The sequence below is a fragment of the Convolutriloba macropyga genome, chromosome 6 (genome assembly GCF_964194025.1).
Source record: "Convolutriloba macropyga chromosome 6, txConMacr16.3, whole genome shotgun sequence".
NCBI classification, from domain to species: Eukaryota; Metazoa; Xenacoelomorpha; order Acoela; family Convolutidae; genus Convolutriloba; species Convolutriloba macropyga.
Window position 1 is genome coordinate 879,874 of NC_134473.1, and position 18,331 is coordinate 898,204.

At 40.2% G+C, this 18,331-nt stretch overlaps 1 protein-coding gene across 1 annotated transcript; it reads right to left on the minus strand.

The window, feature by feature from the left end:
* Positions 1-796: 796 nt before the first annotated feature.
* LOC142340645 (uncharacterized) lies at positions 797-13,880 on the minus strand. Its single transcript, XM_075391336.1, has 4 exons — positions 13,551-13,880; positions 11,854-12,168; positions 8,530-8,954; positions 797-1,051 (listed from the first exon to the last, which is right to left on the minus strand). The coding sequence occupies exons 1-4, from the start codon at positions 13,819-13,821 to the stop codon at positions 797-799; spliced, it is 1,266 nt and encodes a 421-aa protein (XP_075247451.1). The 5' UTR covers positions 13,822-13,880.
* Between the last annotated feature and the right edge of the window lie 4,451 nt (positions 13,881-18,331).

The window sequence follows — 18,331 nt, forward strand, 5'->3', positions numbered from 1 at the left end:
TTTTTCGATAACGTCGCTCTCCCAAGACTTTGCTTTTCTTTTCCTCCGTTTACTTTTCCGGATTTCGATATAGTATGTCATATGTGAAGTATGTTGTTTGCTGTAGTATGTTGAGTATGCTAGTATGCTGGTTTGTTGTTCAGGTCTAACAGCTTTCTAGGGTGTGACTTAAGTTTATTCTCGAGTTACGGCTGGATTGTTCTTCGACTTTTCAACTTTACTAATTTACTAGCCTCCCTGTTGTAGTATATTCATTTTTGCTGCTGTATGTTTGCGTGTAACTGTATGAATGTTGGTTGGTTTAGGGTATTGCCTTCTAGGGTGTGACTTAAGTTTATTCTGGAGTTACGGCTAGATAGTTTCTTCACTTTTCCAGCTTTCATAGACTACAAAAGCGCTGCATATTACTTAACTTTTGCTGTAGTTTGTTTAATATTGTTGGTATGCTGATCGGTTGTTTAGGTTTGAATACTGCTAGGGTGTGACTTAGGTTTATTCTAGAGTTACGGCTAGTAAATTTCTTGCTCTTTTCATCCATTTAGTATACTACAGCTTTGCCGTAAATTAGTTCGTTATTTGTATATATTAAGCCCCATAATGACTTGTGCTAGTTTGCCTCTTACAGTAGCATCTCTCCTCCTTCCTAGGTTGTGACTTAAGTTTGTTCTGGAGTTACGGCTAGTTTGTTTGGTTGAGTTTGTTGCTGCGGTCTGCTAGCATAGTGGTTCCCGACCTCCCCGCTCGCTGCGTAATCGTCTCCCGCCCGTTCCGACCCGCCTTTCCGTTTCGTTGCGTGCTACTCGCTCAACGCCTCCGTTCTGTCCGTCTCGTTTCCCGTTTCTTCGTGCGTCGCTCGTTCAGCGGTTCCGTCCCGTCCGTCGCGTCGCCCATTTACTACACGCGTTTTCGCCAGTTCCGTTCCGTTCCCTGTTGCGTTGCGCGCCGTTCGTCCGTCCTTCCCGCCCCGTCCGCTTCGTTTCCCGTTTCGTCGTGCTTCGTCCACCCAGTCCTCTTTCCCCGGTTGCCTGTGTTTCTGTTTAGTCTCACGTTGCTTTCAAGCACGTTAGACGCACCCTATAATTTCTTACTCATTTTCGCCGAGTAATTCATTACTCGGTAACTTCTTTTCTGCTCTTCGACGTCTTGATTATCATATCGTCGTCATTTGGGTTCGGTATAACCCGCATTCCACGTGGTTGGTTGAAGGTTACTCTACCTTGATAAACTAGCCATTTCAATATCATGGCCGAACAACAGGATAAATTGAAAAAGCTCTTTAATGCAAGATCTAATTTAGAATCTGAGTTATATAACATCCACAAGGACATCACAGATGGTCAAGACAGGAGGGTTAAAGTTGAACGCTTGGTTTCTAAGTTGAAGGATGTCTTCAGTAAACTGGTGGAGAAAAATGAAGAACTATTGGACTTGGCCAGTAAAGCCGAGAACCCAGAATAAATTTACCTTGTCCTTGAGCAATGGTTGGATGATGTAACTAAGAACAATGATAATTTCTTGCTTGCGGCTAGAAGCTATATTGACTCAGTTGCTCACCGAGACACCGTATATGAGGGCGTTAACCTTCAAGGGCAGTCTAAGAGAAGTTCACGTCGAACAACATCGTCAATGTCTAGCCAGCGCAAACATGACTTTCTAATGGCAAAACTAAAACGCGAAGAGGCCGAGAAACAAGAACAAGCTGCCATGCGCCTCGCTAAACAAAAACACGAAATTGCCATGAGAAAAAAGGAGCTTGAAATAAAAATGGAGCAGATGGCACTTCAAGAATTAGAGGAAGACCACCGCCAGCGTGTTGCCGCAGCTAAACTAGATGAGGCTGAATTAATGGATAACCATTCATTGTTTAGTCACCACTCAAGTGAACTGAATTTGCTTAAAGATAGGGGATCAGATAGAAGTCAGAGACTTGTTCAGGATTGGGTAAACTCGGTTCCAGCAGGTAATTCATTGACTGCTGCAAGTGAGTTGAATTTTTCTCGGCCTGGTTCAGCAACTGCTGACCCCCCTGTTCAAGATACTGCCCATAGTAATCCCCCAGAAAACACAAATAATGTTGCCGGTAACTTGAATCACCTTGAAATGCTTTCTCAGTACACACGGCCAGGAGTTGCAATTTCTATTGCTCAGCAAGAAGCTTTGTATCGGGAATACCTCCAGGCTCAACTACAACAATCACTCAGTGATCAAAGGGTTGAGCGAGCACATAGTCCCTCAGGCAGTGGTAAGGTGAACCAAGTGAACCAAGTACCAGTCGACGTACAAAATGTCGAACTCCCACCACCTCATCCACCTATGCAACCTCCCCGGCCACCAACACCCGTTATGGCACCAACGAACTCCATTTTCGTACCTGATTTTTCAGCAAACCCACAGGTAAATCAGTTCTTGGGTCCAAAAAGCTCCAGTGTACCTTGTCAATTACATATGTCAATGCCTCATGTTCAACAACAACAGAATCTAACTCAAAGTAACATTCCACACCGAACACAAGTCCCTATTGCCCATTCCCCGCATAAGGTCCCTCCACCTGTAAACCCACTCGCGAACCCGCCTCCCGTATTCCCGCCTCAACAATTATTTATTCCTCAGCCTCCCGTGATTCCGTCGCCCCCTCCAGCAAGCACAGCAACATACTTACCCGTCCCCAACATTCCACAACAAAACATTGTCCATTCACCTCAAGCCCGCCTGTTACCATGCCCAACCGCACCCAAACTTCCCCTTAATCGTAACCCCGATTTAAACTTGTGGAGATTTCCTCAGAATAACCCCACAAACGTAAATCAGGCGACAAATAATGCAACCGTCTTCAAAAACATTCAACCGAACCTACCCCCAACCACAGCTGACCCCACCATCATCCATCCCATCTTGCAAATGAGTGCACAACATAATCCAAAAAGCAACTACGCAGCTAACTGTAGCATCCCTGTTAACCCCTTTAGTACAACTACTAACATCGTGCCACCTTTCGTCACGCCGGTTATACATCCAACATACGGGCATACTGCTCCGATACCATTGTGTTGGGGTGGCCCACCGCATCCCACGCCTCCAGCGCCAGCATCTGAAAATGCAAGCTTGATTAAGGCATTCACTGACGCCTTATCTAGCAAGAGGAATGACCCACTACCCGAATGGAAGTTGTCACAATACAGTGGGGATCCTCTACAGTGGCACGAATGGTATGGTCAGTTTAAAAGCGCAATTGACTCTCAGTCCTTAACTGATGATGTAAAGTTGACATACCTTAAGACCCTCGTTACAGGTAAAGCTAAAACAGCTATAGCTGAGTTCGCCTACTGCGGCGCAATGTACAAAGACGCACTGAGGACCTTAGAACGTAAATTTGGCCAACCACAGGCGGTCGTAAGTGCACATTTGGACAAACTCAACAGCTTTCCACCATTGAAGATGCACAATAGCGATAACATCATTAACTACTCGGGGTGCATTTCAAGTCTTGTCGGGGTATTTAAATCGCTGTCATACGATTCGGATTTAAAGAGCGCTGCGCTTCTCAACACCGCCGTACAGAAGCTACCACCCAATATGAAGGAGTCATGGTCACTCTTCACGGTCAAAAAGCATTGGGTGAAACCTACTCTTCTTGATTTCAACGATTGGTTGAAAGAGAAGGCCGAAGCGCACGATTTAATGAAGAATACCGCACTTAAAGCAAGGACTGAGGATACCAACAACTCAGTAACCAGATCAAAAGTTGCTTCAAAGGCATTTGCTGCAAATACGCAACAGAAGAGTAACTTTAAGCCGCAACAGAGATCTCCGTCAACATCAATCTCTAGTTGCATTGTATGCAAAGGCAGCCACCGGTTGTGGGAATGCCGTGTCTTTAAGGAAAAGACCCCCACACAGAGAGCCAAGGTCGTGGCTGAGGCAAAGCTCTGTTTCTCTTGTTTGCGTGATAAACACATGTTTAGGCAATGCCCAAGTCCCCGTAAGTGTAGGAAAGATGGTTGCGACAGCTCCCATAACACCTTACTTCATGGAGCTGAAAGGGTTTTTCCAGCTAAACCCTCAACAAACAACAACATCGATACTTCGAAGTCGAACGCAGGTACAAGTAGGCCATCTACTGGTCAACAGCAACCAAGCAAAACAACCACTTTGTCTTCCGTGACGGATGTCAAAGGCCTCCTTCAGGTCACGGAACTGAAAGTTACTAATTCTTCTGGTCTTAGTACTACGGCGTTGGTTTTATGCGATACCGCTTGCAGTAACTCTTGGGTGTCCGATAGTCTCGCAGCTAGACTCGGTTTGCAGGGTACCGCATTAAAACTGACCGTCAAGGGTATAAACACGGAAGAACTCATAGACACAAAGGTGGTTCAATTGACCGTGACGCCTCATAAAGATCAAGACTTTGAAGCATTCACTGTGCGTCCCTACGTGAGGGAAACATTAAATGTAGGTTCCGACATCATTGACGTCAAGTCCATGCAAGAAATTTACCCACATTTGGCAGTTCTAGATCCAGTAAGATATAGCTATGGAGAAATTGAGATGATACTTGGACAGGATGTCTACCATGCCATCCGCCCGTTAGAGTATTTTTCAGCCGACGAAAAGTGCTCACCGTTCGCTGTCCGCTTGCCCATAGGTTGGGTTTTAAGTGGCCCACTCCCGTCAAGTTCAAGTTTAGTCTCGGTGTGTTTCAATGCCAATATTGAACAGGATTTTGAATTAGCTTGTCAGGTTAAATCTTGGTACGATATGGAATCGTACGGCGCGTTGAAGCAAGTTGACCCACGATCCGCAGCGGATGCTCGCGCGCAGGAAATACTTGAAGCAACAACTTTCCATAACGGCCAAAGATACGATGTCGGTATGTTATGGGCTGATGACAACATCCAGCTCCCGAATAACTACTTTTCGTCACTAGTACAGCTCAAGTCTCTCGAAAAGCGGCTATCGAGAGATACATCATTGAAAGAAACTTATGCTAATACCATCCGTGAAGACTTGGAAAAAGGTTACTTGATCACAGTCCCTGATGCTCACAAAGTAGAGCAGCGGTCGGATAGAGAGTGGTACCTACCACATCATCCCGTAATCAATCCGAACAAACCGGGGAAAGTGCGTAGGGTATTAAATGGTGCAGCAAAGTTCCACGGTACTTCTTTGAATAAATCTTTGCTCACTGGGCCCGACCTCCTCCAAAACCTAATCCACGTACTACTTAGATTCCGTCAGCACCAGTTTGCCGTGTCCGCAGATATCGAGGGTATGTTCCTCCAAGTGGGTGTCCCTGATTGGGACCAGCCATCACTGCGTTTTTTGTGGCGGGAGGACCCCACAACAAATGTTGTAGTGTATCAATACACGCGCCATATATTCGGGGCTAAAGACTCGCCCACATGCGCTAACTATGCACTGCAACGCACGGCCCGAGATAATGCCAGTCAGTACCCGGAAGCAACCAAAGCCGTCCTAGAAAACTTCTACATGGACGATTACTTGGATTCGGTGGAGTCACCTGAGAGGGCTCTCAAAAGATCGAAGGAGTTGGTGCATCTTCTCCATCTCGGTGGGTTCAAGCTTACTAAGTTTGTAAGCAATGTACCAGATCTGGCTGATCGAATTGATGGGTCACCTCAGTCCACCGAACCAAAAGTAATTGCCTCATCTAAGGAGGAATCTTCGCACGTGCTTGGGTTGAAATGGGATCACAACAATGATACTCTAGTTGTGAGTCGGGGTACCTCCAGTACAGTAACTAAGTCTTTAACACAACGCTTGGTATTGAGCCTAGTGTCTAAGGTGTTTGATCCCATCGGCCTAGTAGCACCATTTACTGTTGGTGCCCGATTGTTACTAAAGGACATCTGGCGTGTCAGCGGGCAGCACTGGGATGAAGAATTACCAAAAGACACTGTTGAAAGGTTCCTCGAATGGAGTGTAGAACTACCCAAGCTTGCCGCAATCACTATACCAAGGAGCTACTTTTCCGGAAACTTTGAACACCTGGAACTACACATGTTTGGCGATAGTTCACAAGAAGTTTTCAGTGCCGTTGCATTTCTCCGAGCTCAAGTAACTACTTCGAGTGGGCCCCAAACGGAGCTTGCGTTTGTCCTGGGTAAAGCTCGCGTAGCACCTATGAAGGTCATGACTGTTCCAAAGCTGGAATTACAGGCAGCGCTTCTGGCCGCTCGATTGAAACAAGATATCTGTCGAGCTCTCACAGTAAACGTCAACAGGGTTTTCATGTGGACCGACAGCACTACTGTCTTGCAATGGCTTAACTCTGCAACCAAGCACCCAATATTTATTGCAAACCGTGTTTGCGAAATCTTAGAACACACTAGCGTTGACGAATGGAACCACGTTGCCTCAAGCGATAATCCGGCAGATGCTGGCACTCGTGGTATGTCCGCTGAGGTTTTGCAATCAAGTAGCTGGGTGAGAGGTCCAGATTTCTTAAGAACCAAGCAATTCCCGTTCGAACCAAGCACTGAAGTAGTTAATAACATCAAACTCGGTATAGTAACAAAGGAAACTGATGAAACAAATACATCATTGGCCGCATCCGTAACGAAGTCAACTAAGGAACCGCCCTCGCAACTAATTCCCTTCGATAAGTACAGTTCTTATCAGAAGTTGCTACGGATAACAGCGTACGTACTCCGCTTGTTACCTTCTCACGAATGCTACCGTAATGTCGATGGTAGCATCATAGACCCCACGGAGCTTGACAAAGCCGAGCGTCATCTCCAGTATCTTGTGCAAGGGGAGTCATTCAATGCAGAGAGAAAAGATCTTCTCGAAAACAAACCCGTTAAACGGAGTAGCCGTATTGCCCCGTTTTCTCCCTTTATTGGGCCAAATCGTCTAATCCGATCGGCAGGCCGCATCAAGCGGTTGGTCGAAGTTGACTTTGATGTAAAACATCCTATCGTTCTGGACGCACGCCATGCATTTGTAAAGTTGTTCCTCAGGCACACGCACGTTAAACATCATCATCAGGGTATTGATTACCTGCGGGCTAAAGTACAAGAACGTTATACCATCCTCAAATTACGATCCTCACTGCGTTCAATTAAATCCAACTGCGTCACGTGCAGAATGTTCCGCGCTGCCACTATTCAACCCCTTATGGCTGACCTCCCAGTAGAAAGACTCGCATACCAGTCTCCTCCCTTCACGAACACCGGGGTCGACTACTTCGGCCCATTTTACGTTACTGTACGTCGGACTACCGAGAAGAGGTGGGGTTTCCTCTTCACATGCTTAACTACTCGTGCCGTTCATGTTGAAATCGTTCCGTCCATGGACGCCAGTTCGTGTGTAATGGGAGTGGAGCGGTTCGTCTCCCGTCGGGGTACACCGGCCATTATTTGGTCAGACAATGGCACTAACTTTGTTGGCGCGGAAAAAGAACTACGCGAGAACATCGAAAAGTGGAACACCATCAACATCGCTGTGGAACTTGCCCACAAAGGCATCAAGTGGAGGTTCAATCCGCCCAGTGCGCCACACCAAGGTGGCATCTGGGAGAGGCTAGTACGTAGTTTCAAGCGCGTACTTTACACAATCCTTGGAACACGTCGCCTCACAGATGAGGTTTTAAGTACCACTTTTTGTCTGGTCGAACATGCACTTAATTCACGTCCGTTAACGCCCGTAAGCGCCGACCCGTCCGACTTAGGCGCATTAACACCTAACCACTTTCTCCTCGGTAACCAAGCACGTTGTCTCCCGTCCATCCTTGGCGCAGATGAGTTTGATCACCGTAAACGTTACGCCCGCGCGCAGTCTTACGCTAACGCTATTTGGTCTCGTTGGATCAAAGAATACGTACCGGCGCTGAACCGACGTTCCAAGTGGCAGACGCCTGCCGAGCATAACCTTAAGACCGGTGATTTGGTTTGGGTAGTTGAAGAGACCAACCCAAGGGGTTACCACCCCACTGCTCGGATCACTGAACTTCGTTACGGTTCCGACAGCGTCGCACGCTCCGCCGTATTGCGCACGTCCTCCGGATCGCTCGTTCGCCCGCTTGTGAAATTAGTACCCATTCTCCCAGCATCTTCTTCTGGGCCGGAGGATGTTAGTAACTAAATAGATTTAAAGCGAGAGATTATTAGCCAATCAGAATCCAGTATTTAATTAGGCAATCGAATTGAATAAAATACGTTCCAATTTACGTACAAAGCTCGGAAAAAGTGCAATTAACATAATTTCAAGTAAATCTAATCATAAGACCTATCAAATAAGACATGATTCGGCTCAATGTTTTTCGGCTTTTTGAATTCATTGGTACAAAATGGTGACTGGCATTGAACTAATGCGTTATTAGACAAAATACCGGCCAAATGAGCATCAAAAATTGCCGTCTAAAAAACCACTTGTTGCTATGATCGTCGTAATCTTAATACGTTAATGATGCTTATACGTTGTTGGATTACTATACGTTTGAATAAATTGAAACTTCGAAAGTCTGATTTTGTCAGCTTTAGACATCAATTGATCCAAGAAGTACTGCACCCTCTCTTCGTCTGTATAATGAGGAAAGGAATCCATGTTCATATCCGCCATTAGTTCCGCCTGCTGCATCAATAGCGCGTCAATGCTCAAATCAACCCCACCAATATTTCCCCCAGAGTCGCCAGGCACAAACCAAGAGTCACTAGGGTTGTACCATCCAGCATCTCCGCCACCCAAGTCTTCGGGGAACCCAGGGATACCAAGATCCGAATCTCCAAGGTCAACGCCGGGAGCAAACGGATCCGGGGGCACATAGGTCATGAGGTATGAGATACGATTGCGAAGATTGTCAACGTCTGACAACGAGTTCAGCAATGCTGAAATCTCTTCAAGGTCAAATTTGCGTGCTTCTGCTGCAGTCGAAGGGGTTCCTGTTAACTCTTCCCAATGGATGCTCTCAATCATGCAGTAACTTCCACTATCGTCTGCAAACTCAAGAAAAGTGGCTGAAATGTTTTTCGAACCCCCACACCCAACTTAGTGATCATGTAACGTCTAAACCCCCACCCCAACTACCCTAATTATATCATAATAGGGCAACAATTTAATTAAATAAAGTCTAAACTATTTGCCGAGGCGCAAAGTAAAGAGATTGTATTACTTTTTTGCAAAGTGATTAACTAGGCTATGTCTCGTGGTCTGCAACTGGGGGCACAAAATGTACTGGGGAATACCGGTGGAGGTGGCGTGGGCTGGTGGTCCGATTTCTCAAGCAGATCGAATATATTTTTTAATTAAGTAAAAAAAGCCCAATACATCAGAGCACTTTAAGTTGTATAAAACATGTACGGTAAAAAAAGTTTGAGTTCATTCTACGACATTGTTATTATTACGATTCTGTTCTTGATTTGAAATTTCGGTTATTTTCCTTGTAGCCATTACGGGTATCTACGGGTACCAAATTTTTGAGTAAATTTACTCGTTTTTATTACCAGATTTCACATTTCCATTGTGCGTGGGAAACATACTTTCGAACTTCGAAGACGAAAAGGCGGTGCCCGAAATGGAAATTCCAGTCAGTTTTTTCACTTTTAAACTGGATGATGAAAAATAAAAACTACTTTCTTCCGCAAAATATGTTTGACGGAAGAACGTTCCGCAAAGAATTTTGCTGCAGATTAATTGAAGTCAAGTCCTTCCTTTTAGAAACTTAAAACATTAAATTGTAAATTTGAGCAGCAAAAATTTTACAGGGATTAAAATTTTGCCCTTACACCCGAAAGTAAGTACTTTTCATATTTATTTGATCCTATTTTTAAGGCTCCTAATTGCTCTGTGGAAAGCACTTTCACAAAATTTAAGCGTATTCTGCATTGAATGGTAACCGGAAAACGTCAGCCACTTTATTCGTAAGTAGTTTTTTGGTACCAGCAGACGCTCATAATGGTTCTTTCCAGCTCAATCGATTCTGTCAATTAAATTTTTTTGGCACGGTGAAATTTCAAATTAAGTTATCCATCAATCTATCTATCTATCCATTATCGTTATCCACTATAGGTGATATTTGTGTCAGTCCATCTTGATAATTTTACTAGAAAGAGCTCTGGTGCTTCACGTAGTTAAAAAACAAACGTTTTGGTCATAGTTTTTTTTATGGAAGCGAAGAGCACTTTTTTATCTTTCGATCTTTCACAGCAAAATGTATCGCTGCAGAAGCTCAATTCCATTTGAGTATGGAAAATAACAATTTCGATCATCAAATTCACATTTTTGCTTTAAGAGGTGATTTGAGGTTATGGTGGTTACGAGATGGTTCGGAAGTAAATAATTTAATAAAAACCTACTGTAAACCAGAAAAAAAATGTTGTGAAAACTTTCCTTAGAGCTCAGTTTTTATGGTGTTATTAATTGAGCAAAGCGCGTTGTTACTGTTTGCTTTTTGGCAGCTGGAAATAATAACTCTGATTATTTTTATCCACAAAACCTTTGCAGGAAAAACCGTTGCAATGTAATCAAAAATAACGTCTGAGCATTTGCTCTTCAGAAATTGACAAAAAATATGTTTTTAGGTCCTTTGTTCAATCTCAATGAGGCTAAAGTTACAATAAATGTATGGGGGATGAAATGGAGGGGGATAAAAGGGCTTGGTTATTATTGAGGGTGTTGGTATCCATACCAACCACAGTATTTTACCGCACTTTACATCGAAAACTTTTAAATCCCAAGAATTGCTCTTTACACCATGTCGTCCCAGCAGCTTCAGTGAAGTTCATAGTTAGTGTATTGAAAACCTTCTCTGCAGCTTAATACCAATGGGTTTTAACAGTTTATTCAGTTACTCGAGGCATAACCTAATTAAATTTGTTGGAGTGACCAAAAAACTTTCATACGATAAATCGACAGCACAAAAAATTTTAAAAACTAACAGTTCGAAAAAGAACTTTAAAAATTTTTGTTTGAGAGCAAAAAATTAGCTATAAAAAGTTTGATTCAAAGTTCGATTTATTCAACTTTTCAGAAGCGAAGCCAAAGTATTTTGAAGAAAAAGTTTTCAGTTGCACTCAAACGAGTTTTGTAGCAATTAAAAATGTCCTCCGATTGTTTTTCGCGGGTATTGTTTTTTGAGTAGATCGATTTTTGGACTGACATTATAAATTTTTGTCATCAAAAACGGGATAGGCAGTATGAAAGCTTGGGATAAATCAGCTGTCAGCTCTTTTAGAACTCTACTAGTTTCGAAGCTGCCGAGAGAAAAAATTGTGGTCCAAAGATAGATTTTAGTGTTTTGGAACATCTTTCCCAAAAAAACTTTTCCACCCCACACCATATGACCAACCTTACCCCGCCCGCTTGACCTCAAATCTGCACCTCCGCTACTGCTGACACAACAAAAAATAGATGTTTGTTTTTTTTTGTTTAAGAATGTGCAATTGACGCATCGAAATCTATTTTGAAGAGAATTAACTGGGACAACGGAAAACAAACGAAGAAAGAAAGTGCATTAAAAAACGAAAGTTGAGAGGTTTAAATTTTGGATATTTTTTTGTTTTTGAAAGTTCAATATCTTCCAACCACATCCAAGTGCTTTTGTAAATCATGTTTAGCATTGCCTATTCTTTTCACATGTTTTGTTGTGAAAACTGTTCTCTAACGATATAAAGTTGAAATCAGACTTCAGAATAGAAGACGGAATAAATAATGATAGCTTTAATATATGTGCTCCTTTTCAATTCACGAGCTGATAAGTACTTGAGTCGGACCCGATCCAGCAAAAAATTGGATATATTGAACACTTTTTCTTAATTGTTTTCAAAAAACTTTTAAATTAACAAGATTGAAACCCCTTGCGTACGAGAGGCACAAAAATGTTCACGATAAGTTAACCTTTTATATCGAAAACTCTATAAATGTTCTCAGTTGTGTACACTTCCACAATTCTGTTCCCATGGTCACGTGACATCTCACTTGATGACGTCACTCCATCTCCCCACTCTACCATGTAGTAGTTGTCACCCTGATGCACACAGATGTCAGTTGTGACAATTCCACCAGTTTCTCCCATCCAGGCTGTGTTTCCCATAAAAAAGTGTCCCTCGTGTCTCTCTACCTGACCCTCCCGTCTCTCCATGTTCCTCCAGTTCCCTGCACTATCTCGACATCCTCTTTCGATTGTTGCAAATATGGTGTCCTGCCACTCAACTGTCATGACAAAAAAGACATTTTCTGTAATTACCCAGGTCGAGGTCCTCGTTAAAATCACGTTATCGTCAGACCCTCAAAAACGCAACCGGGGCTGCAGTATGTTCAAGTTTTCATGGTCGATGACATGTTCTTAGTCTGATTAAAGTTCGGTCATGGCCAACTCCGAATCCCGGTTTGCTCATCATACAAACTTAGTAATCAAACAAGGTCAAACAGGATTTGTATGAACTTTTGGTAGGTTAGGGTAGGTTTGTAGGTATTGTACGTTAGGGTCTTTCGGCCGATCAAAAATTGATGTCGGGAAATCACATAGGGTATGCCCTACCAAAAAAAAATTTAAAAAGAATATACATGGCGAAGCGATATAAGAAAAATAGATGTATGATTTTTGATAATCATACAAGGTACATAGATGATTTTTTTTTGGTAATCATACAGGGATCATGTATGACTTCTCAGTAGTCATACAAGGATCGCACTAGGAAATACGTAATGATTTGTGTGATATCATATATGATCCTTGTATGACTACTAAGAAGTGGCGACCCGGGACGAGCAAAAGTCTGACCATGTCCCATTTTGAACAAGTCAATTTGTCTATGAATGCTTTTTCGGTCAATACATTGTCTATTTCTCAGCCTATTTGGGTCCAGCACTAGTTTTCATGGAAAAATGCTTTCGGAGACATTATTCTCATGAGTCTAAACTTTTGAATTGATCAAATATGTAATCTAAACTACAACAACTGGGTTATGTCAAGGTTAGATTAATTGAACGCATGAAATTAGTGTTTAATTTTCTCTACCGGTCAGGTTTGTTGAAAATTTTATGGTCCCTTTTTTGAATTTTTCAATATCCATGCCTGTATTTCTCAAAATGATACAAGGCGATAAATTTTCAACTAAACTTTTTGTTGTTGTGTATTACTTAAGCTTTCTTTATTTCATTGGCCAAATGTTTTCATCAGATTTGTTTAATAATTCTACTTTTTGCCAAGAGATTTCAAAAGGATTCTTACACGCTAATGATAAATTTAAATCTTAGACGAATCTTGCAAGCTGATTAAAAAAACTAAGAGATTTTTACAAGTATCTTGCAGCATATAACTCCTGGCCACAATACAAATCAGGTTTCTAATGTATTAAAAAGTAAATTTGGCAGAAATTAATAATTTTTTGATAAATTTCACAATTAATTCAATGCAAAAAAATCTATCTGGATCCCAAATTTCGACTTCTGGAAAAAATTCGAAACAATATTTTTCGAGGTTTAACATCAGTAAAAAAACGAACTTTACGAAAAATTGTTCCCGAAGACTTTTTAATAAACAACTTTTTGTTCAAGTCTTCAGAACCGAAACTTGAAACGAGACTACGTACCGTTATCGCTGTTCATGTTGTCAACAGCGAAGTATACTCCTACACTTGCTCCAACTGCCACCAACCCAAGTGTCATTGCAATGCCTATGATCCACTTGGATGCAACAGTCACCACTCCAACTCCTTCTCCTCCTGTTCCACCCACTGCTGATGTTCCACCTTCCACCTCAGCATCCTTGCCAGTTTGTGCTTTTCCACCATTGACAACAATTTCTGGGGGTAATGTTTGCTGTGTGAATTTCTGATCGACATCAATCGCTTCCGATGCCATTTTTATCAACTGTTTAGGCCAGCTATGTGAGAAAAAGAATCAACAAAATTAGCGCTCAAAAAGCAGCATTTTAGCTCAGTAGAAGTTGCTGATTAAGTTTTTAATTTAAGTTCTAGTAAAAACCTTTTTATTTAGATCCAATTATAGCAAATTTGAGAGATTCAAACAAATGTCGGAAGAATCTGGACTCCAGATGACATTAATGATGAACAAACTGGGAAACATTTTAGCTACCAGCCCGAAGGCAGAATAAATGTTGTAAACAACAATTGCTCTGGTTAACATAACATTCTATATCTCAGTTTAAAGATAAAACATTCAAAAAGGGTAGCGACAGAAATATGTGTTTTTTGATGTAAAATTGTTTCAAATTAGAGCTTTTTTAATGAGCGCAGTTACCTCCTAAGGCTACATAAACATGTTGAACGTCGAAATAACCAAATGCGGACACAATTATTCTGCAAAAAATTCTCTTTGCGCACAAAATATGCGTGATCATAATTTTGATGCTTACCCAGATCTAGGTACAGACTTATGAAAAGACAATGCTCAACCAAAATGCACTATGAAAAAGACCATACTCGAGTCATTTGAGCTATGAAAAGAGTTTAGCTGGAATTCAAGAAATTCTGGACTTTAGCTCGACTCAAAGTTTTTGCAAAAGACTTTGGCTCGACTTAAAATTTGGGTTGGACTTAAGCTCGACACAATGTTTGCAAACAAAGTCGAGTTAAAGTCTATTCATTGGTCCATCATTGGTCTTTTTCTAAGTCTGCTTTTTTGCCATTAAAATTCCGTGAAAAGTTGCTTATAACGTAGTCAGCGTGTATACCACTTCATTTTTTACTATTCTGAAGAACCACAAATCCCTCAAAAACCTGCATTTTTAAAAGAAAATGGCTTGAGAATTTGGAAGGGAAAACAAACTGAATAACGCCGAAATTTTGTTTTGGCTAATGGGACGAGGACCATTACACTTAAACTAGCTGGTGTCATTGAACCAAGTAATGTGTCAATAAACTCGAGCTGCCATATCTCATTATCTTAAGATTTGCTGAAAATCTTAAGGCTTTTGTCTGTTTTACAACTGTTTCTTAAGTTGAACTGCTCTCGTGCAAAGCTATTTAGTCTTGCTTCGGCTCTGCTTCTGCATGTACAGAAGCAGAAAAAAAATTGAAAAATATCACATTTTGAAAAAAATAGACTTATGAAAAGATTAAGGTTGGACCCATGAAAAGACTTTTACTCGACTTTGTTGGTTATGAAATGACTATTGGTGGACCCATGAAAAGACCTTAGCTGTACTTTCTTTGCTATGCAAAGACATGCTCGACCCATGAAAAAAAATTAGCTCGACTTTAACTAGGAAGCTCGAGCGTGTAATTATAGTCAATATCCCCCCCACTAGACTTTTAAAGTCTTTTCACAAGTTGAGGTCTAGGCCTGGGAATTGATGAAACCAAAAAAGTTGCCAGCAAATTATTTTTGTGAGTTAATATAGCAAGAAGGTTTGTTTATATGCTTTTACATCTCACTCACCCTCGTCGTTTCAAAATGAAGCTGAGCAAATATATCATGCACCAAAAAATTTATTTAATTTGGTTCAAGAATTAAGAGATATAATCGAAAGCCGAATAGCACAGTAATTTCATATTTCAAAAAATACGTTTTCTGTTGTATTCCTTATCAGTTGAATTGTGACTGGGCTTTCCTCTTTAAATTTTTCCTTCAAATTATTGTTGAAATATTTTGACAACAGACAAACCTGATTGTAAAAATTAGAAAATTCAAATTAAAGTGTGCCAAAAAGATGCCATAAATTTTTCTCGCTTTGCTTCAGAATAAATGTATTTTGCCCTTGTCTGTATGAACCAATATGGTTATGTTTCTAAGAAAAATTGTTCTGTCTTGTTTCAAACCAGACCTGATCTACTACAATATGTGTTTTCGAAATGTTTATGAACCAACTCATTTCACGAAAACCTACAGTTGAATTGGATGTCCTTTCTCTGCTATTTTGGCCGAAATCTTTTTGAACTTCTGTAAATATTCAAAAACTCTGTTGTCAGCCAACCTTTGAGTTTTCGTCAACGTAAGCAGCCCACCAATCCAATCGCACACTTTGGTGTTGTGGTTTTGTGTCCAACGTAACAAAGGTACGAAAAATGGTGCAGTTAAAATATTCTCATTTTTCTTTTAAACGGTATTCTGACTGTTTTTTTAATCGAAAGTGGCTGATGTTGCTCCATTTTAAAGGTGTTCATTTTGACTAAAATTCAACAACTAACGATTCTACAAGTTTTAACTCAAGAATGTAATGAAAAATACGTTGAGTAATCAACGACTTTTGAATTACTATCAAAAAACAATTATTTTCATCGTTCTTTTTAAAAGTACAAAAAATTCCCAAATCTATATAGCGATTTTCTTGAAATCAAAATCTCAAAAAACCAATGAAAATAAAAATTTAGCAAATCGAAAAAAAAGTTAGTTTAATTACTGTCGAAATATTCTTATTTTTTTGTTACAAATAAATTCAATTAGGGAATTTCAAAAAGTTTCATTTTGTTCAAAACGCTTGGGAACTAGTTTGCATAAATTTTTATCTAACTAACACGCTTTCATTTGCTGAACTTTACAAAATGTGACGAAAAAGTTGTACTCTTTCTTTTTCCGTGTTTTTTGATAATTCAAAATTTGGCATAACTTATTGTTTTTGCTTTCAATTTAAGCAAACTCCTAGAATAATAAAAATTAGACGGAGCACTTCATAAAATAAAAGAAAGCAAAGTACAGATTACAGGTGCTGTCCATACTCTATGAGAGTTTTCAATTTCATTTATATTTATTTTAAATATTTGTAATTCTTGAGTATTTTTAGTTGCAAAAACTTTTTCGGCGTGAAGTATGAAAATTCAATGAAAATTTAATTCAACGTTCGAATTTCCCAATTCTACCACTTTTTTTCGCACGAAATTTGGCAATGTTATAAAAAGCCCTAAAACTATCAAAAATTGGATCACAAAATTTTTTTCAACAAGTTTGACTCACTAAGAACAATTTCAATCTCCTAAAACAGTAAACGGAAAACAGAGAAAAAGGATAAACCTTTTTTTGGATTTTAGTTCTGAAATTCATTCCGCACTCCAAGAGTTTTTTTGAAGTTTTCTGAGGAACAATTTTTCTGTGAAAAATGATAAGAAAATTTTATAATCGTTTCAACGTTTTCAAAGCAAAGAACTGCAATTTCTTCAAATTCTGATTTAACAGTCGAGTTTCTTAACTCTTCCCATTCTCTCGTAGCTCGAAATTAGGTAAAGTTTAATAGCCACCAAAATTTTAAACGTAGCGAGGAAATCATCGCAATGGCCACCAAAAAACGTAGCGAGGAAATCATCGTCAACAAAAAGAAAATGAGTAAGAATTTTGAGATTTTCTTCCACCTATTTCTGGATTTTTCTGTTTTTTAAATTTGCTTTGAAAACGTTGAAACGATTATAAAAATTTGTAATCATTTTTCACAGAAAAATTGTTCCTCAGAAGACTTCATAATAAATGACTTCAAAAGATTTTTACAAGGATCTTGCAGCATATAACTCATGGCCAGAATACAAATCAAGTTTCTAATGTATTAAAAAGTAAATTTGGCACAAATTAATAATTTTTGGATAAAGGTCACAATTAATTCATTGCAAAAAAAATCTATCTGGATCCCAAATCTTGCCAACCTTTGGATCCCAAATTTCGACTTCTGGAAAATTTCGAAACAGTTTTTTTAAGGTTTAACATCAGTAAAAAAACGAACTTTACGAAAATTTGTTCCCAAAGAATTTTTATTAAACAACTTTCTATTCAAGTCTTCAAAACCGGAACTTGAAACGAGACTACGTACCGTTATCGCTTTTCATGTTGTCAACAGCAACGTATATTCCTACACTTGCTCCAACTGCCACCAGCCCAAGTGACACTGCAATGCCTATGATCCACATGGATGCAACAGTCACCACTCCAACTCCTTCTCCTCCCGTTCCACCCGCTGCTGATTTTCCACCTTCTACCTCAGTATCCGTGCCTGTTGGTGCGTTTCTACTACTGACAAAAATTTCTGGGGGTAATGCTTGCTGTGTGAATTTCTGATCGACATCAATCGCTTCCGATGCCATTTTTATCGCTGTTTAGACCAGCTCTGTGAGAAAACGAATCAACAAAACTAGTGCTCAGAAAAGCAGTATTTTTGCTCAGAAGAAGTTGCCGATTAAGTTTTTAATTTAAGTTCTAGAAAAATTTTTTTAATTTTGATCCAATTATGGCAAATTTGAGAGAAATCAAAAAACGACGGAAAAATCTGGACTCCAGATGACATTAATGAAGAAGAAACAAATTGGGAAAAATTTTAGCTACCAGTCCGAAGGCAGAATCAATGGTGTAACCAAAAATTTCTCTGGTTAACATAACATTCTATATCTCAGTTTAAAGATAAAATATTCAAAAAGGGTAGCGACAGAAATAT